General features: G+C 41.7%; 2 protein-coding genes across 2 annotated transcripts in view; both read right to left on the minus strand.

Annotated features, from left to right (window-relative positions):
• Positions 1–931: 931 nt before the first annotated feature.
• LOC117470566 (G2 and S phase-expressed protein 1-like) lies at positions 932–16,149 on the minus strand. The gene is given in 13 exon segments (XM_034115390.1): positions 932–1,268; positions 2,187–2,303; positions 2,447–2,828; positions 4,823–5,041; positions 6,706–6,766; positions 8,078–8,422; positions 10,548–10,683; positions 11,174–11,335; positions 13,091–13,222; positions 13,224–13,848; positions 14,918–14,975; positions 15,068–15,137; positions 16,042–16,149. Coding segments are annotated over 12 exon segments (2,346 nt in total). The 5' UTR covers positions 15,090–15,137; positions 16,042–16,149; the 3' UTR covers positions 932–1,181.
• A 3,016-nt stretch (positions 16,150–19,165) lies between these two features.
• The window catches only part of LOC117470746 (plasma membrane calcium-transporting ATPase 1-like), a 45,215-nt gene continuing 38,010 nt past the window's right edge, over positions 19,166–26,370 (minus strand). The window contains exons 17-21 of the mRNA XM_034115603.1: positions 25,251–25,464; positions 23,666–23,877; positions 22,322–22,429; positions 21,385–21,573; positions 19,166–19,611 (exon numbers count right to left, since the gene is read on the minus strand). Of these exons, the coding sequence (XP_033971494.1) occupies positions 19,204–19,611; positions 21,385–21,573; positions 22,322–22,429; positions 23,666–23,877; positions 25,251–25,464 (1,131 nt within the window). The 3' untranslated portion in view covers positions 19,166–19,203. The remainder of the gene's footprint in view (positions 19,612–21,384; positions 21,574–22,321; positions 22,430–23,665; positions 23,878–25,250; positions 25,465–26,370) is intronic.

Raw genomic sequence — 26,370 nt, forward strand, 5'->3', positions numbered from 1 at the left:
TAAAAAAGGGGCTGCAACGGATCTGATAAAAACTGATCCAGATTTGAACACTGTCCTGACGTCAGGACGGTGGCACTACGGCTATTGGGCCAACTCCACCAATCAGGAGGAGACAGCCACGGCCATTGCCGTTAGAAAGCGCTGGAGACGCTGTAGTACATATGCCAGGCCAGTAGATGGTGCTGTTCTCACTGAATCTGCCCAGAGCTAGAAATGGTCAAATTGAGCGAAATGAGGCATGGCTAAAATGCATGATCTGTTTGGTATTTTGAAAAAAAAAAAAGTCTAAATATGCCTTATATAGGTATGGTCCTACACTATATTATTCAAATATAGCATGATAGGTCCACTTTAAGTCAAGATATGACAAAGCTCCTCATCTGCTCTTCAGCCCAGCTGCAGTCGGAGAGCGCGAGGAAGACGAGGATAGTGCACGTGAAGAGAGCCATGTTTCAGGTGAACAACACACACCTGAACCTGCTGCTTTTAAAGCCTGCAGTATATTTATTATATAACAGCTGAGGAAAACACACTCAGCGATAAGAGTCACTTTGGCGCGAAATGTGCTGGGGCAGCGAGAAGAAAACACTTCCTGCCACCCTGTGAGAGCGAGCACACTGTGTCTATAGAGCATGAGATTTCTTATGTTTCATCATGGAACACATGTTCATTTGTCTGGTTTTATTTCATTTTGAATTGGAATAATCTGTTGCATAATTACAGGAGTTTGTTTTGCTGGAAAAATAAAAATATCTGAGATTATTTGACCATTTTTTTCAATTTTTCATCATTTCAAATGCCAGATCTTTACAACAAAATCTTTGATTGGAGGTTTATTAAATATATATTCTAGTGTTTTTTTACTACCTAACTCTTACCTCAATCAAGTAAAGAGGACATATTATAACCACAGAAAGTAAACAAACAGCCGTGACATAATCAACATTTATTCAGACATCAATAAGAGCAAGACTGAGACAATAGAAGTACAATCCGGTGCAGAAACACCTTCTGCAACCTTTGAATATTTTCACCATTTAAAAAACATAATACTCAGTTAAGGCTACGCTGATAAAAACTTTAGGGGTCATTTTTACTAAATTATAATAATTAAGAGTCCAGTTTACGGAAGATCCTGAGGAGGAGGATGAGGAGGAGGATGAAGAGGACGAAGAGGAAGATCAGAAGGAGAGGTTGATGAGCGGAGCGTGGTTCTCCCTCTTGTCTTCAGGACTCCACTTGATGAGCGGAGAGGTCAGGTCGATCAGCTGCAGGAAAATAGAGATTTATATAAACACAGGTTGAGAGAAAACACTGTATTTAAAGATTGGCCTTTAAACTATTCCTCAAAGCTATGGAACAAAATGCCTCGAGTCATCAGGGACTCAGAACATATTTGTACAATTTAGCCTTTTAGGAAGCGAACTCCTGCTTTCTGCTGCCTTTTAACCTGTCACCTGACTTTGTTGTATTTGCACTATCCTCCTTTTAATGCACGTCGTACCTATTATGTCTATTCTTTGCTATTTTTAAGTTTGTTTTATGTCTTGTACTTGTAACTGTATTCTATGTGATATATTCTGTGAGTATTCTAGGAGATGTCTACCGTCTACACTTTGAACTGCAAGTCCAATATATGCAAATAAAGATTATTAAAGCTCCCCTGAAGAGATATTTTAAAACATAAGAATAATTTGTGCCGGGTGTGTTTTTTTTTAAACCACACAGAAGTTAAAGTAACGCATAAAAAATGCTTTAAAATTACATTTACTTTGTCTTCCGACTCAAACGGTCGCTTCTTAGGTTATTTTATTTCAGTTTTTTTGTTTATTTATACAACTCAAATACATATATCTAAAAAACACAAACACAGCAGCCGAATCAGATTCTCTGGTTTGACTATTTATAGCTAGGTGTTTGCAGTGCTGCCCCTGGCCTAATTTGGGCTCCTATGCAGAAAAGCATGTAATGTAATGCGTGTGTAATATTTTTACATTATAGGTTTTGTGTTTGTGGATATAATATTGTAAAGGGATGTGTCGGAGTAGCACTTAATCGAGTTGGGCTCATAGAGAGGACATGTACCTGCACATGTATCGTGCTTTGAGTTTGTTTCTTCATGGTTGAATGCACTTATTGGGAGTCTCTTTGGATAAAAGCGTCAGCTAAAGGTAATGTGTGAGTACCTGAGAGTTGGAGCAGGACTTGCTGCTGGTGCGGATCAGGTCGGGGGTGTTGCTCAGGTCGATGAGCATCTTCTCCTGAGGGAGCAGCGTCGGAACGGGGAGATCCAGGAGGAGAAACTGAGGAGAGAAACAAGAAGTGAAGTGAACTCTCAGACACTCATTGGTTGCCACACAAAAGGCAGAAATAAATACAGTTGAAAACAGAAGAAATGTTGAGTTATATGAGGTGTGTGTGTTTTTATTTTTGCGTGACCTCTGACCTCCTGTGTCTTGTGGTGGCTCTCCTCTTTAGTTTCAGGTTCGATCAGGTTCCTGCTGGGCTCTGATTGGCTCTCAATCCGTGCTGCAGGAACTGTGCTCTCCGATTGGCTCTCACTCGCTGCTGCAGGATCTGTGCTCTCTGATTGGCTCTCAATCTGTGCTGCAGGAACTGTGCTCTGTGATTGGCTGTGACTCTGTGCTGCAGGAACTGTACACTCTGATTGGCCCTGACTCGGTGCTCCAGCCTCTGTGCTCTCTGATTGGTCGGAATGTGGTGAGCTGGTGGGCAGGGCAGCAGGAAGCTCCTCCTCCTCCAGGCAGAAAGGCTGGATGACAGGCACTTCAACAGGCTCCGCCTCCTGCATCTCCACGGGGGCGGGGCTACAAAAACCAAAACAAACAACCGAATGAGTCCGAAGATATTTAATGTTTCTATTTTCTCAAGAAGAAATTTGCCAATTCCACTTATTATAAGACATGATATACACTTTCTGTCTCTTAAATGGGCACACACAGCTAATCAACATGAATCAGAATCAAGTTTATTGCCAGGTACGTTAACACATACAAGGAATTTGCTTTGGTATCTGGTGGTGCGAACATAAACAATCTAAAACAAAAAAGAAGCCTAATGTGAACACCCGGAAGGTTTCTAATTTCTCTAATTTCCCCTCCTCGACTCCTCGGTCCTCCGGTTGTGACCCGGAAATGGATTTCAGCGCGCCATGTTGAAGGACATCTCATTTCTCTAAATGCACATCGAGGACCGAGGACCGAGGATCGAGGAGGCTCTCTGGAGGAGCTATGATCGAGGATACACTGATGGGTCCTCCGCGGATGTATTTCCGGCAACAGAGATGTTTAAAAGAGTCGTGGCACGGCCGGACTTATCTCAGCCAATGACAGCTCTGCATGCATCCCCTGGATATTATTTTATTAACTGCTTTCATCGCGACCCAATGTTTACAGTTGTGAGGTCCGTGCAGAAAGCAGAGCAGTGTGTATAATATATATCACTCTGCTAATGTAAACACCGACCATATTACGTCCAAAACAGTCAGGCATTGTTTCTGATAGCAACTTTCTGATAGGGCCGTGGGTCCACATTTCCGATATTACGTCATATCGGACGCAAATCTGGATCAGCTCCGTTGTAGCCCCATTTTTAGAGATTTGGGTACGGAGGAAAAGAGAGAGGGTTTTATTTTCTGATGCTGCGTGAGTTCCCTGACACACCGGGGACACATCTTTATGTATCAAAGACATCAACAAGTGCATTTTGCAAGATAGGTCCCCTTTAATACTTGTAAATAAAACTTTTGGCCGTAATTTAAATTGAGTGAGATTCCCCATTGTAGCGACCAGAGAAGGGGGGGGGGGATATATCAAGACTCTGATAGTGTTACGTTATTATGAGAGTGCTCTCATACTTGTTTGATTCTGAAATTGTATATATTTATATAAATATGTGTGTGTCAGAGGTCGCGTTAACCGAATATTTTCCGTCTATGACAGATTTCTTTTAACAATGACGGAAAAATCTGAAAGCAGTCTGTCATTTTGACAGATTAGAACAAACTCGGAACAGCGCCAAAGTCTCCCCGCAGCGAGGCTCCGGTGTTATGCATGCCCGCCAAAAGGAAATGATACCGTTTCCAAACCTAACTTTGTCGTACAGATCATTGAAATGTCTGAGTTTTGGATTTACGCTGTGCACGCTCCCGCGAGGTGCAGTGGGCATGCACCCCGCCCCCCCCGTTGACAGTTCACTACCGTGCTCCTCCTCTCTCCTCGGTTCCCCTCCTCGACTCCTCCGCTCGCATCTCCTGTGAGCGGGACTAAGACACGAGGATAGGAGTCGAGGAGGGGAATTAGAGAAATGAGAAACCTTCCCTGTTGCCAAATCTCAGCGAGAAGTTGTTGAGACATGTCATAAAATGCCATTTTAGTGTCAGAAGTAAGATGGTTCTTGTTTCTCTCGTGACAAATGGGTCCAATATTACTTTAGTGAGTATCCTGAGAACATTGGGGGAAACCAACATGACTTGTGCAGCATCTCATTTCTAAAATGTCGTCCATTGAGACCTCTGTATGGGGTTTAAAGCAGCGATCAGAATACCTGTATTAGTCCCACAGAGGGGACAGCAGAAAAGAGCCAAAGACAGCTTAATGTTGACTAAGAAGCATGCGTACAAAAAAACGTAAAGATAAAAAAATATAAGAAAATAAGAATTTACCAAAATACCACATCCTGTAACAGTTCTGAGGATTTAGCAGCCAGGTATATATTGCACAGTTATTAACGGCCATATATATATATATATATATATATATATATAACAAGGGGTGTTCCTATTGGTCAACGGCAGCCTTACCAGCAGCTCCTGTCCCTCCTGGTGGAGGAGGGTGTGTGGGCGGGGTCAGAGTCTGGGTCAGAGGGCGGTCTGCTGGCCCGGCTCTTGGTGGTGGGCGTAGCGACGGGGATGGAGGACATCCTGCGCTTCACGGGGGTCGGGAGGGCAGAGGGACGTTGAGGTTTCACCTGCAGTGACCGGACAGCAGGGGGCGTCAGAGGGCCGGAGGACTTCTGGAGACTACAGGAGAAGAAGGAGAGGGAAATGATTAATGATCTGCCCAAGGTCATACCATGGATGTATAATAAGAACTGGATACAGCGTGGGAGGCGGGGCCTCATTCATCCTATGAGAGTTGCTCATTCGCGCATGATGATAAAATGGCCCAACTTTTGAGAGAGCGAAACGTCACAGATTACCCGGCAATGCCTGAGAAGGACCCGTATGTGCGCTCATAGCGCTATGCGCAACTTTAACCATGCCCCCCAAAATGCTCGTTCACATCAAGCACGTCAATTTGCGTACACGTAACAGCACCGCACGTTCATGACAGCATGGTAATGGTTGTTATGATAGATTTGATATTAACGAAGGCGGCAGTTGGCAGTTAGCAGCTAGCGGTTAGCTAGTAATTATGCTAATTTACACATCAATCGTTATGTACTTTTATATTACGCTTTGTAACAGGATCTAGTGATATCCAAGCAACAGAGCTTCATTTAGCATGAAAGAATGATTGCACTGTATATATATGTATATATATATATATATATATATATATGTATATATATATATATACAGTGCAATAAGCTTCTTAGTGCAATAAGAAGCTACAGGGACGTTAATCTACGTCGGTAATATTAACTTTATTTAATACAACATTTACGGTACAAGATTTAATCATACAGCCCATGTAGTATAATATTTTACAAATGATGAATTACAGCAAACATGTGCAATATATCCATTATTACAGCTCGTGGGCTGGCAATAAGGCGATATGGGTCCGTTCTTATTGTGCATCCATGGGTAAAGATAAACGCATGTAGTGCTGAACACGTAACATGAACGTGCCGGGCGGCACGGTCCCGTGGGTTAGATGCGCGTTCATAATGCAGAGGGAAATAACTCACAGAATAACGTTATTAGCACATTTTTACAACTTGAGGAACGAATGTTTTTTAATAAGGGCTATACAAGTGTTCATACTGGGTAGTTTATTTAGTTTAAAAAAAATTATCCAACGATTTACAGACCACTCTTTCCCCAATGTAGTCAATGGGAAAAAGTGTTTCCGGGCCTGGCAACCAAAAGGAAGTGTAGTACCGCCGTTTGGCCAGCACGAATATTTTCATCCGAGTCCGGCGCACTTCCTGGGGGCTTGGGTCATACTCAAATGTAAGACTTTTTATTTACTAGCTGGGTGTTCTACGATAAGGGGCCGGGGGGAAACAAAGTTAGTGATTACTGGTTCCATGTTGATTTATTTCAATACAAATTGTTGGGGGGAACTGAAAGGCTCTTAACGTACTGGTTACTTTGCAGCCCGGACGTTTCCCCCAAAACACATTTAGACGCGATCGCAACACAGAAGTACATTTCAAATCTGATTATTTTTAAAGAGGACCTATCATGCAAAATGCACTTTTTCATGTCTTTTATACATAAACATGTGTCCCCGGTGTGTCGGGGAACTCATGCAGTGTCAGAAAATAAAACCCCCTCTCTTTTCCTCCTTACCCAAATCTCTAAAAACGGGGCTACAACGGAGCTGATCCAGATTTGCGTCCGATATGACGTAATATCGGAAATGTGAAACTACTTCAGATCTAGACTCAGCAGAGTAACAGGACAGATGATGGTAAAAGCTGCTCTTTTAAAAAGGAGTATTTAGCGCCACCTACCTGTCCACGCTGCTCACTGACGTCAGCGCCTTTGGCTTCAACATCTTTGAGACCTCTGGAGCTAAAAACAAGAACACAATGAGATCGTGAAACAGAATAAAGACTTTGTTTTATTTGGTGTGAACAAAGACATTTAAATTCAAGCCGATTATTTCTAAAAGGTAAGGACCAGAACCGTTACTCCTAAACTTTCTAAAGTCAAACATTAAGTGTGTCTTCATTTACCACAGGGAGGTTCTGTGGCGGTATAACAGAAAGGGCTGCAGCTTTGAATTCTGCATTCGGTCTCATGCAGTCATTTTGATTACTTTATTACAGTCCTGTTAAATGTCAAAACATACAAGAAGAGGGAATGGAAAATGAAATAGGTCTATATATCTGATAAATAATGTGTCAAAGCGTAGCATCAAGTCTGCTCTTGGTGATTAGCTCGCTTTGAAGCGGCCCTACTCTGCTTTTTGGGGGTTTGCTCTTTCCAGTAGTTTGTTATACAGGTTTTTAGTCTGCTAAAAGGCTAGAATCCCTGTGTTCTAGGGCTGTGCAATTAATCGTATTTTAATCGCAATCACGATTTTGGCCTGCCACAATTACGAAAACAACATAATCGAAAAAAACAATTATTTAGCTTTGCTAGGTTGTGACCGTGCACTGCAACATATTTGATCTAATTTATTTTGGTCTCATTTATTTGTATTTATCATATTTACATATGTTTAGTAGCTTGTTTAAGTGCGCTCCAAAATATTTGTTGATCTTGTTTATTGGTATTTATTATTTTGATATTATTTATTTAAATGTATCATTTATTTTATTTATTTTTGTATTGGTTTTTCAGTTGAATTATACGCTCAGGGTAATCAACAGTTAAAAAGATACTGTTCAAATTATTATTTGTATTTGTTTTAAAGTTCAATAAATGGATGTTTTCAAAGTCAATGAATAATCGTATTTAATAATCGTGATATCAATTATTGACCAAAATAATCGTGATTATGATTTTTGCCATAATCGCACAGCCCTAGTGTGTTCCCTCCAGAGGGAGTTTCAATCAGAGCAAACTGGGCTCTGGTTTCAGACAGAGGGTGAAAAGAGGTGCTGCATCACAGGCACAATGAGAAACATAAACATACAAACAAATTGAAGTGACTGTTTTTTGTATATATTGATTGTTGTGCTTTTATGTATGTCTTAATGTGTGCATATGTATGAATGTGTCTTGATTGTGTGTATCAAAAGGATATACATATTTTTATATATATTTGTATTCAGGTTTGTGGGAAACGGTATTTCCATCTCTCTGTCTGTACACACAAACTGAAAGATAGACAATCAAGTTGACTTTGACTGATGCTCCTATTAAAACTGCTCTCACCGTCTGCATTGCGGACTCCTCTGAATCCTCCGCCTGGTGTCAGAAGGACGAGCGCCTCAGGTCTGGATCTGCTCCTCAGAGCGCTCAGAGGCCGGGTGCTCTTCTCCAACCCTCTCTTAACGGGGGTCAGCTGCACCGGCGTGGAATCGGACCTCTTCAGCGGCGTGGATCTGACCACTTTGACGCGCTCCACCTCGGACAGCTTCCTGTTCTGCAGAGACATCGAGCGGCGGCCAGCGATGGTGGAGGAAGATGTTGGCTCCGTGTTGATGGTGGAGCGACGAGGGCGGCTCTGATTGGCCGGTCTGCTGGGGGCGGGGCCGCTCAGAGAGGAGTTCAGTCTACCTGAGAGGAGACACAACAACAGGGTTACAGTCGGATAGTATTTTTCCTCGCAGGAAGGTTTCTAACAGAGAGAAATGAACCTGAAATGGCAGCCATGATAAGAGCTGTTCGGTTTCTCTAACCGATACGGAAAGAGCTTCAGGGTATATGCAGGAATCCTGAAGACAAATGTAATACCTTTTAAGACCTTTTTTAAGACCCTTTCCATACATTTTAAGACCTCATCGCCACTTGGAGTTTTAACCGGTTACCTTGGCGACACACTTTACCTCACATTTACTATACACAGTATTGATTGTCCTTCCTCCTTATCTTCCAACCATTTGGACGCAGACTTGCATTTCCCCATAACGATGTTGTTTAACAACCGGCGTAAACGGGCCTTTGCGCTATCAAGCAGTGAGCGTGCGATGTCCTGTTCAGATGACGTCAAATCCAACGGGATGCCATAAATAAACTACACAGAATCACACTACACACCTACGCAATGATTACATTCAGGCACACTGTAGAATACAACCTCTTTGGACCATTGATATACTTATTGAAAACAAGCTACAAAATGTAATACCTTGGAAAATGCCGTTTAATACTTTTTAATAGCCTTCATTTTCGCTAAATTGATTTATCAACTTTTAATACTTTTTAAGACCCCGCGGACACCCTGAGCTTCAACATTTTCTTTTTGAAATACTTTGACAGACAAATAAAGATCGTATAAGCCACTGTGCTTATTAAGCATTTTACAACTTATTCCATAACTTGCTTAAGTGCTTATATGTTTTTGGGAACTGTCAAATCTTGATCAAATTAGGTCATTTAAAAAGAGCATTTCATGGTGTTTCCCAGGCTTTAATTAACTCAACATGTTTGAATTGAAGTAGTGAAAGTATTATTTATTCAAACAGTTTCATACTATCATACTAATCGGGATTCATGTTGATTAATACGAGTGGACAAGAGGGTAAGCAACGTTTCCTTTTACATTATTTCAATTCCAACCTTGGAAATTAAGACCTTTATTTGTCTATGTTTATAAAGCCAGCAAGAAAGACCGTGATAAGAGAGCATAGGGAAGTATTTAGAAACTCTGTTGTTAGTCCATCTTTGAAACATGGCTGTTTCCTCACCCAGACGCACGTCACTTTTCATCTGCTGCTGCTTTACAGGAGTGAGACCGTATTTTCTTCCCATTCTCATTAGCTTGAGTTTTATTTTCCTAAAAAGGAAACCATCAAAGGGTGTAGTTTTTTCTAAACCAAGACATGTTGTAATTTAATGTTTTCCTCCCATCTCCCATTATCAGTGCAGTCTCTTTCCCTAAAGGCCCCTACACACCAATCTGACACCAAAGAACACGACTGTTGTGTCGCCTCACGTCTCCTGCGTCTTGGCCAACAGTCGCACTGGAACACACCGCAAAGACTTCAGCCGACGGCCAAGAAGCACGTACGAACTGCGCATGCGTGAGTGGCAATAACTCTCCTTACCAGCAGGCGGCGGTAGTGTGTATTCGTCATTCAAAAGAGGCAACAACCGGAAGACAGACTGCGTGATACACCGAGAGAAGAAGAACAGACTGCGTGATATAAACAAACAACAAATAGCGTGTGCGTTCCATTTTCACTCTACAGCAAGAAGCTCATGGGGCTTTCCCCAACCTGTGTCGAGAGCTGGAGTTAAATGAAATCTCAGATTTGCCTTCTTAATCGTTTGTTTGGGTCCCTCACTTCCGTTTCGCTTCTCATGCACTGGTTCGCTAGCTGAACAGCCAATCAGAGTGATTTCTTTAGCCGACGGCCTTTTGCCGACAGCCTCCCGATTCAACATGTCGAATCTGCGGCGAAAGGTGTCGGCACGGCCGAAAAGACACGACGGGGCGGGACACACCAATCTGAGTAGGGCGACAGGACGCTCATCGACGGCCAGACATCTATCGACGGCAAAAATCGGCTTGGTGTGTAAGGAGCTTTAGTCCTGATGAATTATCTTTCACGTTTTTCCCTTAACCCCATGGCATTTTTTTTACTTAGTTTAAGGAAAAGTGGTCAGATTTTTTGGACAATGGTGTAGTTTTGTAAGCCCCTCACACAGCATGGATACTCTTTACATTATGTCAGCGTACCTTTGGCTGGGGACAGAGAGATGCTGGAGTTGAAGCTGGACACTGAGGACGAGGAAGAGGATGTGTTGTTCCTCTCCGTCACCCTCCTCCTCTGAAGAGGTGGAGCTTTCACACCTGACATGTTCCTCAAAGCACTCTAACGGACCAAAACATGAAACATAAAGGAAGTTAATAATAAGATAATATCAGTTTAATTTAGTGTGTTGGTCTGCAGGTGGAGCTGTGTGACTAGAAATCAGTATCAAGGTCAATTTATATATCCTTTATTTAACCAAGAGTGACCTGGCCAAGAGGGCAGCATGAACAAAGTTACAACAAATGGACACAAAACAAACACAGGCAGAGGAATACAGCGGTCGTAAAACACAAACGAAATGGCACATTAACCAGTCAATACGCAAAATAAAATAAACTATTATAAAACATAAAAACTATTTTAAAATGACTTAAATTATGGGATAAAAGAGCAATCACATCGACCAATGGATTCTTGTTCTCTGTCCTTTCAGATGGACTTGAATCCCCCCAAAGTGATCAAATCAATGTATCAAGTATGTGTACGCTTGCAAGGGATTTGACTTGTTTCTCTCCCCCTGTTGTAGACCACTTTTGAACAGGTGTGTTACCTTAGTGGGCGGAGCCAGCATGCGTTTCCCCAGAAGGCTGGAGTTGAAGGAGGAGTCGCTGATGTCGGACGCCACGCTCGCCGAATCAGAGAGCAGATCCTCGCTTGACCCCACCCTGCTGGAGGGGCGAGACGACGGACTGCGCTTCCAACCCCCCACCGCCTGAAACACGACAAAAAGAGACACAAATCCGTGGTTTCTACCAACAACAACAACTCTTTGAAACGAAGAAATACAGCAGTACAAATATACATCTCCTATAAAAAGGCAGCAAATTGTGGATGTTCAGTTGTTCTACAGATGAAACAAAGTACCGTATTGACCCGAATATAAGACGGGTCGTCTTATATTCGGGTCAATACGAACTCTTTAGTTCTCATGAACTAAGGACAGATCGCGTTCACACCGGAATAAGTCCCTGGGGGAGGATTAGGCAAATGAAGCCGCTGACGTCACTTCTTCTTCTGCTTTGGGTTTACTGGCAGGCCGCAAACAACTTCACGGTGTATACTGCCACCCGAAGTCCCCGGCCGGAAGTCCCCGGGGTTGGGGACTGGCTTCAGTCGAAGCTGCTGGGACTCCCAGCAGCTTCTACTGAAGCCTTCCGAGTAAATCGCCAGAACGCCGACACCTCCTCATCTCCACCGCTCCCATGTTTTCTTTTGTGTTGCCATAAGTTAGTCTCTCTGCGTTCGTGCGCTGGGCTAATGCTAATAATGCTAATGCGAGGATAATAAAATGGCGGCTTCACAAAACTTTTTGGGAGTTTAACGGGGCGCGGTTTGCAATCAGCCCAGCCAATCAGAACCACGGAAGTCCCTGACGGAAAAGGGGGTAATAAGGTTCTCATTAACTAATTTTAGTTTAGTCAGTTTTTTTGGAGTGAACGCAACATTTCAGAACTATATCGGAACGTGGGAAAAGTACTGCGGTGTGAAAGCGCATAATGGTGCTCTAGGAGGAGATTCAGGTGATAAGGGGGGGGGGGGGGGGGGGGGGTTACCTTGGTTGGTGATTGGCTAATGGTTACACAAGACAAAACATCGTTATGATATCATAAAGTGGCCAAAATCTGATCAGCTCATTTTCAGACAGGTTTTTATATAAATGGATCAGGACAAAAAGAGAGAGAATCTTTGTTCCTGAAACTTTCAGAGTCTCTTTACACAGAGGGGACACATGTTGATGAAGAAGAGACATGAAGAAGAGGGGACACGTGTTGATGTAGAAGAGACATGAAGAAGAGGGGACACATGTTGATGAAGAAGAGACATGAAGAAGAGGGGACACATGTTGATGTAGAAGAGACATGAAGAAGAGGGGACACGTGTTGATGTAGAGGAGACATGAAGAAGATGGGACACATGTTGATGTAGAAGAGACATGAAGAAGAGGGGACACATGTTGATGTAGAAGAGACATGAAGAAGAGGGGACACATGTTGATGTAGAAGAGACATGAAGAAGAGGGGACACATGTTGATGTAGAAGAGACATGAAGAAGAGGGGACACGTGTTGATGTAGAGGAGACATGAAGAAGATGGGACACATGTTGATGTAGAAGAGACATGAAGAAGAGGGGACACATGTTGATGTAGAAGAGACATGAAGAAGAGGGGACACATGTTGATGTAGAAGAGACATGAAGAAGAGGGGACACATGTTGATGTAGAAGAGACATGAAGAAGAGGGGACACATGTTGATGTAGAAGAGACATGAAGAAGAGGGGACACATGTTGATGTAGAAGAGACATGAAGAAGAGGGGACACATGGTGATGTAGAAGAGACATGAAGAAGAGGGAACACATGTTGATGTAGAAGAGACATGAAGAAGAGGGGACACATGGTGATGTAGAAGAGACATGAACATGTGGATTTTGCATAATAGATGGAAAAAGAAAAACGTCTCTCCTACTTGTCTCGGCGGTTGCAGTCTGGTTTTCTCCACCTGGCTCTTGCTGGATGAACAGGAAGTTGTCGGGGCGGCAGGTTTGCTCGGCAGCACGTTGCCCAGCGCCGCCCTCCCCCGAAGCCCCGTCCTGAGCTGAGGCTTCCCCCCCCGCCATGGAGGTGGAGGTGCTGAGTCTGGAGGTGGCTGCGGGGCGGGAGGATGAAGGGAGGGTAACGGAGGAGCGTCGGGTGGAGGAAGCTGTGTTGGTGGAAGCAGGTCTGGTGGATGGCACAGTGTTGGTGGTTGAAGGTTGGGTGGATGACATAGTGTTGGAGCTGCTTCCTCTGAGCAGGCGGAATTGCACGGCGGGCGGCAGCTGCTTCATGGGACTGTCCTGCACGCAGAAGGTCTCCCGTTTGATGGGGCTCAGAGCACTCGGGATGCGATCCAACATGCCCAGTTTGGCCTCAGCGTTCTGGACAAACTCGTCCCTGTGAGATGTGGCGTCGGCGGTTACGTCGGCGGTCACGTTGGTGGTCATGTTGGCGGTGACGTCGGCGGTCACGTTGATGCTCTGATTGGGTTTTCTGTCCTGCAGCTGGTCGGCCAGTCTGTGTGCTTCCTGACACACGGCATCCAGCTGATCTCCGCTCAGAGGACTCCAGCTCGCACGCACGCCGCCGACATTCTCAAGACGCGACGTCACGTTGACAGAGACGCACCTCTCCGCATGGCTGACCGGACCCATGAACACCTCGTCCTCATCTTCATCACCTTTGGAGCTGCAGAGAGAAATATCAACTTTTAGATAGAACAACTTTTTCTATTGTTTGTTTATTTTAATCAAGGTTCAAGGTCAGTTTGTTTGTATAGCACATTTTAAGAAACAGAGGCAATTCAAAGGGCTTTACATAGGCATTTAACACATAATAATTCAAAACAAAACAAAGACAAAAAAGACAATTCATAAAAGCGATAAAATAATGGTTGTAGCTAAAAATGCAACGATAAAGGCACAGTTAAAGGATTTCTAGTTTGTGTTATAATTGCTTTTGTTTAAAACGTTTATTAAAGGTAGGGTAGGTAAGTTTGAGAAACCGGCTCGAGATACACTTTTTGTTATATTCCATGGAATGCTCTTAACATCCCGATAGCAATGAATATCTTAAGTGCTTTGACAACAAATCCATAAAAAAATGTCATCTGTGGAAGCCGTAATACTGTAAAAAGCACGACCAATCATTTGAGCCGGCCCGGCTAAAATAACTGGATGGCCTACCTGCCTGTCAGCCTTCATACTTGTTTTTCACCTGACAAGAAGGGAGTGTGGAGCAGAAGTATTACGTTGATTTGAGTGGAAGTGCAAATCTTAAAGGTAGGGTAGGTAATTCACTTCAGAAACACTTGTTATATTCCATGGAATGCTCTTAACATCCCGATAGCAATGAATAAATTAAATGCTTTGACAATAAATATATACAAATATTTAATCTGTGGAAGCCGTGGCGCTGTAAAAAGCACGACCAATCATCTGAGCCCTGCTAAAATAACTGGATGGCCTACCTGCCGGTCAGCCTTCCATCTCGTGCACAAACTTATCTCGTGCCCTCATTGGTCATGTGCGCGTTTGTGTGTGTTGGAGGAGGGGCTCTGGAAGGAAGTGGCAGATTTTTTCCGGCTGTGTATTTTCAAATTCTAGCGCACTCGAGCTGGTTTCTCCAAAATTACCTACCCCACCTTTAAGGATTATGTATGGATATCATAATTGTACAAAGCTTTGGCAATACTGTATGTCATTATGGTCATGCCAATAAAGCTATTTAAATTGAATCACAGCTGAGAGGAAATTACCTGGCAGGTGACAGAGAAACATCGAAGTCAAATTTCTCATCAGCCAGAAAGAACATATCTGTATGGAGACATAAACACGGGTTTAAAAGAGGTAACAAAACAAATGGTGTGTTTAAATACACACAGACTCTGGCTTTAGTGTTAACCTACCGCTGTTAGCTCGACAGTCCATCCCGATGTTGTCTCCTCTCTGTGGGATACAGATTGATCCAGATCACACCTGCAGCAACAGTACATTAACACATGTTATGACATTGTATAATAACTTCTGACAAACAGAGGTGGGAGAAGTACTCAGATGTTGTACTTGAGTAAAAATAGAAGTACTCAGATCTTTTACTTGAGTAAAAGTAGAAGTACTCAGATATTGTACTTGAGTAAAAGTAGAAGTACTCAGATCTTGTACTTGAGTAAAAGCAGAAGTACTCAGATGTACTTGAGTAAAAGTAGAAGTACCAGAGTGTAGGAATACTCTTTTACAGTAAAAGTCCTGCATTCAAAATGTTCCTCAAGTAAAAGTATAAAAGTATTCTCATCAAAATATAGTGAAAGTAGCGACAGTAAAAGTAGTCATTGTGCAGATTGGTCCATTTCAGAATAATATATATGATATGTTTTATAATGATTGATCATTAAAGTGTTCTCAAAGCTGTTAAAGGTGCAGCTAGTTTGAATGACTTTGTATACTGCAGGGTAGCTTGTGAATTTACTCCAGGTGGAACTAAAGTCTGATTTAACACTTGATTATATTTCACATCATTCATCCACATCTGTGAAGTAACTAAAGGTATTAAATACATGTAGAGGAGTAAAAGTACACAATTTACCTCTGAACTGTAGTGGAGTAGAAGTACAAAGTAGCATAAAATGGAAATATTAAAATACAAATATCTCAAAAGTATACTTAAATACAGTACTTGAGTAAACGTAATTAGTTACTTTACACCACTGATTAACAGTTAAAACACGAACGTTACTCGTCATGCTAACTTTAGCATGCTAGCCCGTTGGTTCGCAAACCAGCTGAAGCAAATGTTAACTAATTAATAGCTTTACATTGAGAATTCCAACATGACGTTAAGTCCACGGAAGTCACAGTGTCATTACATTAAAACACAACAAACCTGAAGCGCCTCTTACAACTCTCAAAGGTTATTTTCTGCTCTGCATTCAAAACGGCGACACGGAAAACACATAAACCACCACACACATTCAAATCTGCTGCGGTGCTGGTCAGGTGACCCGTAGTCAGTCAACCATTGGCTGGAAGTTGGTGACGCGAGCGTGAACAGAACTCTGGGGGTTGTAGTCCCGTTCACCGTCGTCTGCAAGGTGCAGCAACACCGAAAAATGATCAAAGTCACTTCACACATCGTCTAACACTTCCCCTGCTGGTTATTCTACATTACATTAATACTTTGTTTAGGGTACAAATACTTTTATTTGATCAAATAAATGTATATGTTGAATTTTGGTTAATATCTTTTTAGAAATATATTTTTTAAGGCATGATTTGGGTGAAAGTATTTTTGCAGATAGGCCTACAGTGTTAAAGGCTGATGTATCTATGTATCTATACTGAAATGTACTGCCAAGGATGGGATTTGAACCCATATACACAAAGTTACGGGACACCTGCTCTATCAACTGAGCCATGCAGCTGCTTGATCAATGAGGAATTGATCTGGACTCAGTTGATCACATGACCAGAATTGTCACCCGTCCCTCGTCATTTATTGATGTTTTATTTTCATACTTTTTATATACATTATTAATTATATAGTTATTATATTTGTATTTTTTGTTATTATATTTTGTATTGTTTTATTATTATTATTATGGTTTTTATTATTATATTTTAAGGATATTCCTTTATTGTTATAATTTAATTGTATTTATGGCAGTGTTGTGGTTATATTGTTTGGAATAGTTGTATTATTATTAATGCATTTATGTACCTTATTATTATTTATAATATTTATTGTATGTTTTTATTATATTTTTTTCTACAAATTATGAAATTGAATAATTATATTTTATTTATTTATTTGTATTGTTTTTCTTGTATTATTTAATTGTTTTAATTATAATTATTTATTTTTCTACTTTTCTAAGCCCGGCAGCCACTTATTATTTAATTTTTTAACAATGTGCTTTAATTATTGGTCGTCAAGTTCGAATCCGTCAATATCTTGCTAACTTTACCAAACTACCGTTTTGTTGTTTCTGGGCTACAATTTATAACTTGACGGTAAATAATAGAAAAACTAAAATACACGTCAGAGTGATGCTCTTGAGTTGTATCGGTTATTTGTCTTTAGTCTTTGCAGGGACTAAACTGTATCAGATCATCCGATTTCCAATGGTTAAAGTGGTTAAAGTATTCAGAATCTTCACTTGAGTTAGAGTGATAATACCACACTGTAAAAATACTCAATTTGCATCGAGAATGGTACCTGATTAAAAGTATTTAATGACGATTAGGAAAATGTATTGTAAGAAGAAGATCCCTGCAGAATGTGATAACATTTTGAGCTGGAGAACACACAACTTAGTGGTTGAACTGGGCAGCTTCCAGTGTGAAGCAGGAACCATGTGCAAATCATCCACCAGGGGGAGCTGTTGTTTCCTGTCAGGATCATTACATTACATTACATGTCACTTGTTAGACGCTTTTATCCAAAGCGATTTACATACTCAATACTGTGGGCAATCCCCACAGGAGCAATTTGGGGTGAAGTGTCTTGCCCAGGGACACAACGACATGCTGACTGCAGTGGGGTTTGAACCTGACCCCCTGATCCGAACACCAACGCACAACCCACTGCACCACACGCCTCTCATCAAAGGTGAATTGTAATTAACTCGATTTACTAAATACTGTACTTAAAGGTAGGGTATGTAAGAATGGAGAAACCAGCTCGAGTGCGCTAGAATTTGAAAGTACACAACCTAAACAAATCTGCCCCTTCCTTCAGACTTCCTTACAGAGCCCCTCCTCCAACACACACGAACGCGCACATGACCAATGAGGGCACGAGATAAGTTTGTGCACAGATGGAAGGCTGACAGGCAGGTAGGCCATCCAGTTATTTTAGCCGGGCCGGCTCAGATGATTGGTCGTGCTTTTTACAGCCACGGCTTCCACAGAGGAAATATTTGTATATATTTATTGTCAAAGCATTTAATTTATTCATTGCTATCGGGATGTTAAGAGCATTCCATGGAATATAACAAAAAGTGTTTCTGAAGTGAATTACCTACCCTACCTTTAAGATTTGCACTTCCACTCAAATCAACGTAATACTTCTGCTCCACACTCCCTTCCTGTCAGGTGAAAAACAAGTATGTTTATGATAGGCTAAATATAGTCTTCTCTTGGATCAGCTGGAAAATGCATTGCCACAAAGTTGAAAACAGGCTGTTTTTCTGAAAAACTCATGAAAAATTACTCTTTAGAGATACGTGGGTCTCACAGGACAAAGCTACACACATTTGATAACTTTATAGAATGTGGTGCAAGCTGTAGATTAATTTACCCACAGCAAATAAAGGAGAACTAGATGGTGTCATAAATACATTTTAAATGGTGCAGAGCTTTGAAGGTTGATATGAAGGTAAAATTATCAGTTTCTCTGTATTAACTGAAACATTTATTTTTCTGTCTGATATGACAAATATCCCACTCTGTTGTTGTTTTTAAAATTTAATTACTTTTGGTTTTAACATCTTTTGAAACGACAACAACCTATAACGTTTTGTTTTACAAAAATACTAGAATAAAATCCAATGAATAAACAATTACTTAAAACTTTTCTGTCTACAAACACATATTTTTGTAAGAACAGCCCCCCACCCATCCTCATCAAAGGTGACTGACTAAACATTTCAGTCACAGATCCTCAAAGTTAAAAACTCGACACAAAACTAACCTGAATCAGCTCGTTGATGACAAACTGAAACTACGTCTGAACACCAACATCAATATTTACAGATCAGAAACGGATTATTGATCACCTTACAAACACGTCTTCTTCTAAACAACAACTGCAGAGTTCATGTCTAGTAAAAATAAAGAAACTTGAGTCCGTGTGAAGCTGCACCGCCGCTCAGTACACAAACACAAACACAGCGGAAACATTTCTGCTTCCTGGATTCTAAAAACCGGCAGGTGAAGTCCTGACGGGAACCAATCGAAACAAGTTTTTAAAATGTATTTTCGTTCTTTCGGAAGAACCAGAACTCTCGTTGAGACATTCGTGACAGGAAGTGGTTGTATGTGGGCCTCAGAGTGACGTCTCCAGGCTGTGCAGCGGGCTCCCCGGACACGGAGGTAACCCGGCTGAGTTAAGCGCTGCCAGGCCGGGGAGAGGGATCCTGCGCTCCGTCGCGTTGTTGTTCTGGTTGGGCGAAGTCGGGAGCGTTGTCGGGAGTGTTGGCTGGGGCGACGGCTGGGGCGACGGCTGAGGCGACGGCTGGGGCGACGGCTTGGTCTCTGGCGTCGGAGGAACGGTGGAGTTTCGTTTGGTCGGGGGTTCGTCCTCACAATCGGCCTCATCGATCAGGGGGATCTGAGGCATTGAATCATGGATACGGAACTCCGGGTTGCTCATGAAGCTGTGGATGGAGTTGCGAGACTCAACTGTTTCGAGTCCTTCGTACTTCGTGTCTCTGAAGGCGTTCACTACACGAATCTGTAAAACACAAAGGAAAACTGTTAGAAAAATATCACTCGTCACCGGCTTGAGCTTCAATCTCAGGATCCATGTATTTCTGATCCTCTCCAGAATGGAAGTAGTCATCACATACAGAGCATCAACTAGTTCCTGAACAGTGTCCTTCACATGCTGATATCCAAGAGAGGGAGTTACACAGTCACAAGATGGAGGAATATAAAGCAGTATTCAATGTTTACTTCAGATTAGCTCCACGTCAGAAATGATCATGCTTGTCATATGTCTATCTCCATAGAGGCTGAATCATCATGTTAATCACATAGCTATCATATGCCTAAAACAGTCCTGATGCTCTTCTAGGTCAGGGGTTCCCAAAGTGGGGGTCGCGACCCGAGATGATTACAAAATACAAATTGTAAATAAAAAAAATATTATTAATAATAACGTGTGCATAGACATTTTTCAGGGGCGGACTGGCCATCTGTATAATTTCCCCGCAGCGAGGCTCCACCCGTTGACAATCCACTAGCGCAGTGTTTCTCAAACATTTTCATACCAAGGACAATTAACCAATAAAAAAACACTATCCAAAAACAATAGGCCTGCTTACCACTCCAACAGTACATAACAGCCTAATAATGACAGCTTAACCTTCTCTGTATCGCCTCGTTCACACAATAAATCAACAATACAAATACAACTACAGATCATAAGCATTTTGTTCAAATGCGATTTAAAATGCTCTCAGGTTTTACACCTCTTATGAAATGTAGACTATATTTATTACGGAGTTTATGTCCGAGACAACAGACTACTGAGAGATATGCAAAACACACCGCATGTAGTACGACACAAACCTCTGTTTTCAAAACATAATACAGTAAAACTATGGTCGCAGGCCCAAGTTTAACTCTCTGAGGCCTGCATGGTCTGCCTAAACAAAAATAAAAAAACGTTTATGCAGCCCCAACAACAGCCTCTGATCATCAACAGACTTCATGCAATGCTTCATTGGATGCATATATTAGATAATAATCTCTATCTCACTCCTAAAACATCTAAATCTACTTTCAGCATGGATAAAGGTTCATGAAATACATCCATTGTTTGTTTTATACGCTTCTTGAAATCCTAAAAAACACATTGTTTTTCTAGAACAGATTACAAATCGCCTGAAAATGGTACAAACAAGTGGCAACATGTTTGACGAAGGTGTTGCGCTGGGCTATATCATTCAATCGAAAGTGAAACTTAAGCTCACTCCATTGCGGAGATATTCCCGCGAGAGTGCGGAAAATTTAAATGAATTCACTAGCTTTTCCACATCTAGTAATCCCGACCACCTAAACTGATAGTCCACGATACAAACTAAAGTTGGAACTATTGAGGAAGAAGGTTAAGTTATCCCCCTGCCATGTAAATGTATAACATCTATACATACCTAATACATAAAAGTTGTGAAAATTGTAGTTAACATCTTCTCAGTTTTTCTATGATTTGGACCCGAACTCAATCACCTGAACGAAACATAGGAATTTTCCTTCTAATAATAATAATAATAATATAAAAATAAACTTTATTTGTATAGCACCTTTCATGCAGAAAGCAGCCATATTAAAATAATATTAAAAATAAATACAGAACATGATAAAACATCTACAGTGTACCTAATGAAATTCCATTGAAATAAAGCTGCCAATAAATTAAAATAGGTTAAAATAAAACAATTTAAAAAACAAAATTTAAAATGTAAAATAAAAGCAATGAAAATGCTAAAGATGAGTCCAGTACCTGTGTGGAGATGCGATTGAGTCCTCGGCACCACAGCACCTGTCCCCTCTTCAGCTCCATCTCTGCGTGGTCGATCTCGTCCAGGTCGTCCATGTCCTCCAGCTCCTCCTCGGGGATCTCGTCCTGCTGAGTGCCGTGACCCGCCGTCGTCAGGAACTTCAGCCAGCTGGTGGGAACACTGGACACCACCTGAGAGGAGGAAACACACAACACACACTGCAGTCAGACACAACAACAGCAATTCCTGTGGGACCTCAGTATGTTGCCACCTGAGGGTGAGGTTATCTGCACTGTAACTTTTTATTCATGTATTTTATACCTGTGTTATTCTATATTAGCTTGTCTTGTGTTTATTTTACTCTCTTTGCCTTTTAATGACTGTTTTTAAATCCCATGTTGCAATGTGTTTCTGCTGCACTATTTCTTAATGTTCGTAAAGGTCCCCTATTATACAGTTTCTCATCAATATATTATAGGTCTCAGATATATACAAAACGTGTCTCTGAAGTGTTTGGCTCCAAACACCAAACAGATCATTGCAGCATCCCATAATCCCCTCTGTTTCAGCCCTGTTTCAAAAGTGCTGATTCTCTGTCTGTTACTTTAGATGAAAATAAGGAGCCCCTCCCCACGCCCCTCTGAGAGATATTTGGTTAAAAAGAATCAGCTCATTTTCAGACAGGTTTTTATAGAAATGGATCAGGACAAAAAGAGAGAGAATCTTTTTTCCTGAAACTTTCAGAATCTCTTTCCACAGAGGGACACATGTTGATTTTGCATAATAGGTGACTTTTAATGTTCTTAATGTTTTCAATCTTTGTAAAGCACTTTGAATGACCTTCTGTCGAAAGGTGCTGTATAAATAAACGTGCATTGCCTTGCCTTGCCTTACTCTCCCATCACTTCCTGTCTCATATCAAATTAAAAGTAGCCTCACCTGTCCCCACAGCAGACTGCCGATACCCAGGAAGACGCACCACAGCCACTGCTCCATGTTCAGAGACACACAGCTGAACGGTTTACCACCAAACTGGACAATTAGAATCTACAAGAGGAGAGAAAAACATCGTCATACAGAAGAGAATGGAAAATAAATCCTTTAATGTCATTGTACAAAAATATACAACAAGATTTTGGAGTCAAACCCTGTCATAGTCTGAGTAACGACAGCAGACAAACAATAACAACACCCTAGTAGGGCAGACGAACATAAACACTTATCCAGTGGGGAATAAATAGTTAATAGCAATGGCATTACAAGCTATAAAGTGCATTAAAAACATACATAAAATGCATATGAGTTAGGTCATTGAAAGGTATTGCACTTAGGACTGTTGGGCTAGCAGCCTGGTGGCTCAGGGGAAGTTTTTGAGTCTGTTTGTCCGAGTTTTAAAGCCCCTGTATCAGTTTGTGGGAACAGTTTGTGACCTGGGCGGAGGTTGTAGGTCAGTGAGAAACTCTATGATTCAGCCTACCATAACAACATAGTGAGGCTGGCAAACAACATTGTCTTTGACCAAAACAATGTCCTGAATACTGAATCTGAATTCATACCATCGAATATGAGCTACAGGGTATTTGATGAAGTAAGACTGAAGCATTGCACCAGTCAATCAAGTTGTTTTTCAGTGATTCTAATGTTATGTTAAAGGTCCCCTATTATACTGTTTTTCATCAATATATTATAGGTCTCAGATATATACAGAACATGTCTCTGAAGTGTTTGGCTCGAAACACCAAACAGATCATTGCAGCATCCCTTAATCCCCTCTGTTTCAGCCCTGTTTCCAAAGTGCTGATTCTCTGTCTGTTACTTTAGATGAAAATAAGGAGCCCCTCCCCACGCCCCTCTGAGAGAGATTTGGTAAAAAACAACTCAATGGTGCTCTAGGAGGAGATTCATGTGATAAGGTGTGGGGGGGGGGTTACCTTGGTTGGTGATTGGCTAATGGTTACACAAGCCAAAAAATCGTCATGACATCATAAACTGGCCAAAATCTGATCAGCTCATTTTCAGACAGGTTTTTATATAAATGGATCAGGACAAAAAGTGAGCGAATCTTTTTTCCTGAAACTTGCAGAATCTCTTTCCACAGAGGGGACACATGTTGATGTAGAAAAGACATGAAAAAGTCGATTTTGCATAATAGGTCCCCTTTAAATGTCTATTTCCTTGTATTCATGTCTTAATATTTCCCCTTGAAGGAAGAAACATTTCCAACTTGAGCTGACTATAAAGTATTATCGTATCGTAGGTCTAGCTCCGCCCCTCACAGCTCACCTGTAAGATGAAGGTTCCCAGGATGATGGAGCAGAAGATGGGGTTCTTGAAGACGCCGTCAAACACATTTCTCTCGCCGTGGATCTTGCGGGCGTTGAGCTCATTGAAGATCTGCATGAGGACAAACGTGTTGAAGACGATGGTGTAGTGCTCGGAGGGCGGCGCGTGGAGGGGGGCATACCTGCCGCTGTCGATGTTGAACACGTTCTCACCTGAGAAAGAGAGGGTCAAGTTAACCCATTTAATCTGTCCATGTTTTTATACAAAAATACATAAATTGTACACTGAAAGAAATGTGGACAGAGATTCAGAGATGGCAAAAGTACACATATCCTCTACTCAACTAAAGTGTAAAGAAGTATGGGCTTTGAAATGTACTTAAGTAAAAAGTACCCATAACTAGCAGCTGTTTTAAAGAGTACCTGACCTCCCTTTATATTAATAGAACAATAATGTCATTGTTAGCTAATGAATGTTTCCATGCTGAACAACGGCAACATGACAACGTTTCCATTGGTCCCTCTTCTTTAGAGAAGACCAGGAAATGATGGATACACGGATCGTGTTCAAATCAATAGGCACGCAATGACTCTAAATAATAATGATCACGCCACCAAACACACATTCAAACTAAAGGAACCAGCCTGTTTGGAAAATGTAAGAAGTAGAAAGTAAAAAGTTGTCAGAAAAATAAGTCGTGGAGTAAAGTACTGATACCAGAAAAATGTACTTAAGTACAGTAACAAAGTATTTGTACTCCACTACTTCCACCTCTGGTGAGATTTACTGCATTCACTGTAGTGATGTGTCGGTCGCGAACGAGCCGATTCTTTTGAACGGCTCTTTGGTACGAACGAGGGGAACCGAGTCCTCCTTGGTGAGAGCCGTTCTTGTTATCGTTCAATCGTTGGTCCGCACTCACTGCCTGCCAAAATCCACTCACCTTTTAAAAAGCTTGATTTTGTTCCCCAAACGTATTCTGTGAAGACCCGCCCCTACTCTGATTGGTAGGTTTCAGCACGAGGAGTTAGGTGGGGTTGATCTTAACGGAATACGCGAGAGAGAGAAGTCATAACAAGTGGTACAGGACAGGTAGATGATGTGTTTTTCGGATGGAAAATGAGCCAAACGCGAAAACGCAGCAGCATTTGGATGCACTTCAACCAAAACCCAGGCAGTGATAAAGCGTACCATTTGTAAAGGCAAAATATCCTTTAAAGCAGGGTCAACAAATAATCTCCATCGCCACTTAAAAACACACTATCTAATATTAAGAGTTGCATGAATTTCATTCAAGGCAAGGCAACTTTATTTACTTAACACATACAGAGGGTAAATTCAAAGTACATTCACTGACATGATGACATGGATATGGCGCCACCTTGTGTCATGTTTACAATGCCGATTATTGACATTAGGTCTGACAATACAGTCAATCATTATCCTGGTGATTATTTCGCAGATAAACCTAGTAACCCCGCCCCCTTTTAAAAAACGGCTCTTTTGAACGGCTCTTTGAAAGGAACGGAGCCATAAGATCCGGCTCCCTTCAAAGAGCCATAATTCCCATCACTAATTCACTGACCCAAGAAGAGGAGGGTGAAGATGACAGTCAGCTGGTAGATGGCGTGTCCGAGGATGTTCTTCATCATGGTGCGGGAAACGAGCGGCTTGTTGCGTCCGTACGGTTCCCGGAGCAGCAGATCCTCGGTGGGCGGCTCGGTGGCCAGAGCGAGCGAGGCGAAGGTGTCCATGATGAGGTTCACCCACAACATCTGCACTGCCTTCAGAGGGGAGTCCTGGAGACACACACATGGATATGATGTATGAGGAAAATAATAATTACAGGTCGCCTATTATACTGTTTTTCATCAATATATTATAGGTCTCAGATATATACAAAACGTGTCTCTGAAGTGTTTGGCTCCAAACACCAAACAGATCATTGCAGCATCCCATAATCCCCTCTGTTTCAGCCCTGTTTCAAAAGTGCTGATTCTCTGTCCGTTACTTTAGATGAAAATAAGGAGCCACTCCCCACGCCCCTCTGAGAGAGATTTGGTTACAAAGAACACAATGGTGCTCTAGGAGGAGATTCAGGTGATAAGGTGGGGGGGGGGGGGTTACCTTGGTTGGTGATTGGCTAATGGTTACACAAGACAAAACATCTTTATGACATCATAAAGTGCCCAAAATCTGATCAGCTCATTTTCAGACAGGTTTTTATATAAATGGATCAGGACAAAAAGAGAGAGAGAATCTTTTTTCCTGAAGCTTTCAGAGTCTCTTTACACAGAGGGGACACATGTTGATGAAGAAGTGACATGAAAAAGTGGATTTTGCACAATAGGTGACCTTCAACCCGGATGATGATACTTGTTTTTCCGATGATAGATTGCTGTGTTGACTTTAGATTTGTGTTTTTGGTTTCATGTTACTGTAAGTATTGGTTGTGAGCAGCTGTGATTGACAGACCATCTATTTTTGAGTAAGGGGTTAAATAGGACTATCTTCTCCCTGCTCATTTCAATCATGGGCTACAAAGTCAAAATCTCTGAGCCAGGAGCCATTAGATGTTCTGGTTGCAGACGCTGTTGGACTATTAAGACTATCAAAGGCTTATGTTATTTCCAGAGGTGGGAAGTAGTGGAGTGCAAATACTTTGTTACTGTACTTAAGTACATTTTTCTGGTATCAGTACTTTA

The sequence above is a fragment of the Trematomus bernacchii genome, unplaced genomic scaffold, assembly GCF_902827165.1.
Source record: "Trematomus bernacchii unplaced genomic scaffold, fTreBer1.1, whole genome shotgun sequence".
Classification (NCBI taxonomy): Eukaryota; Metazoa; Chordata; class Actinopteri; order Perciformes; family Nototheniidae; genus Trematomus; species Trematomus bernacchii.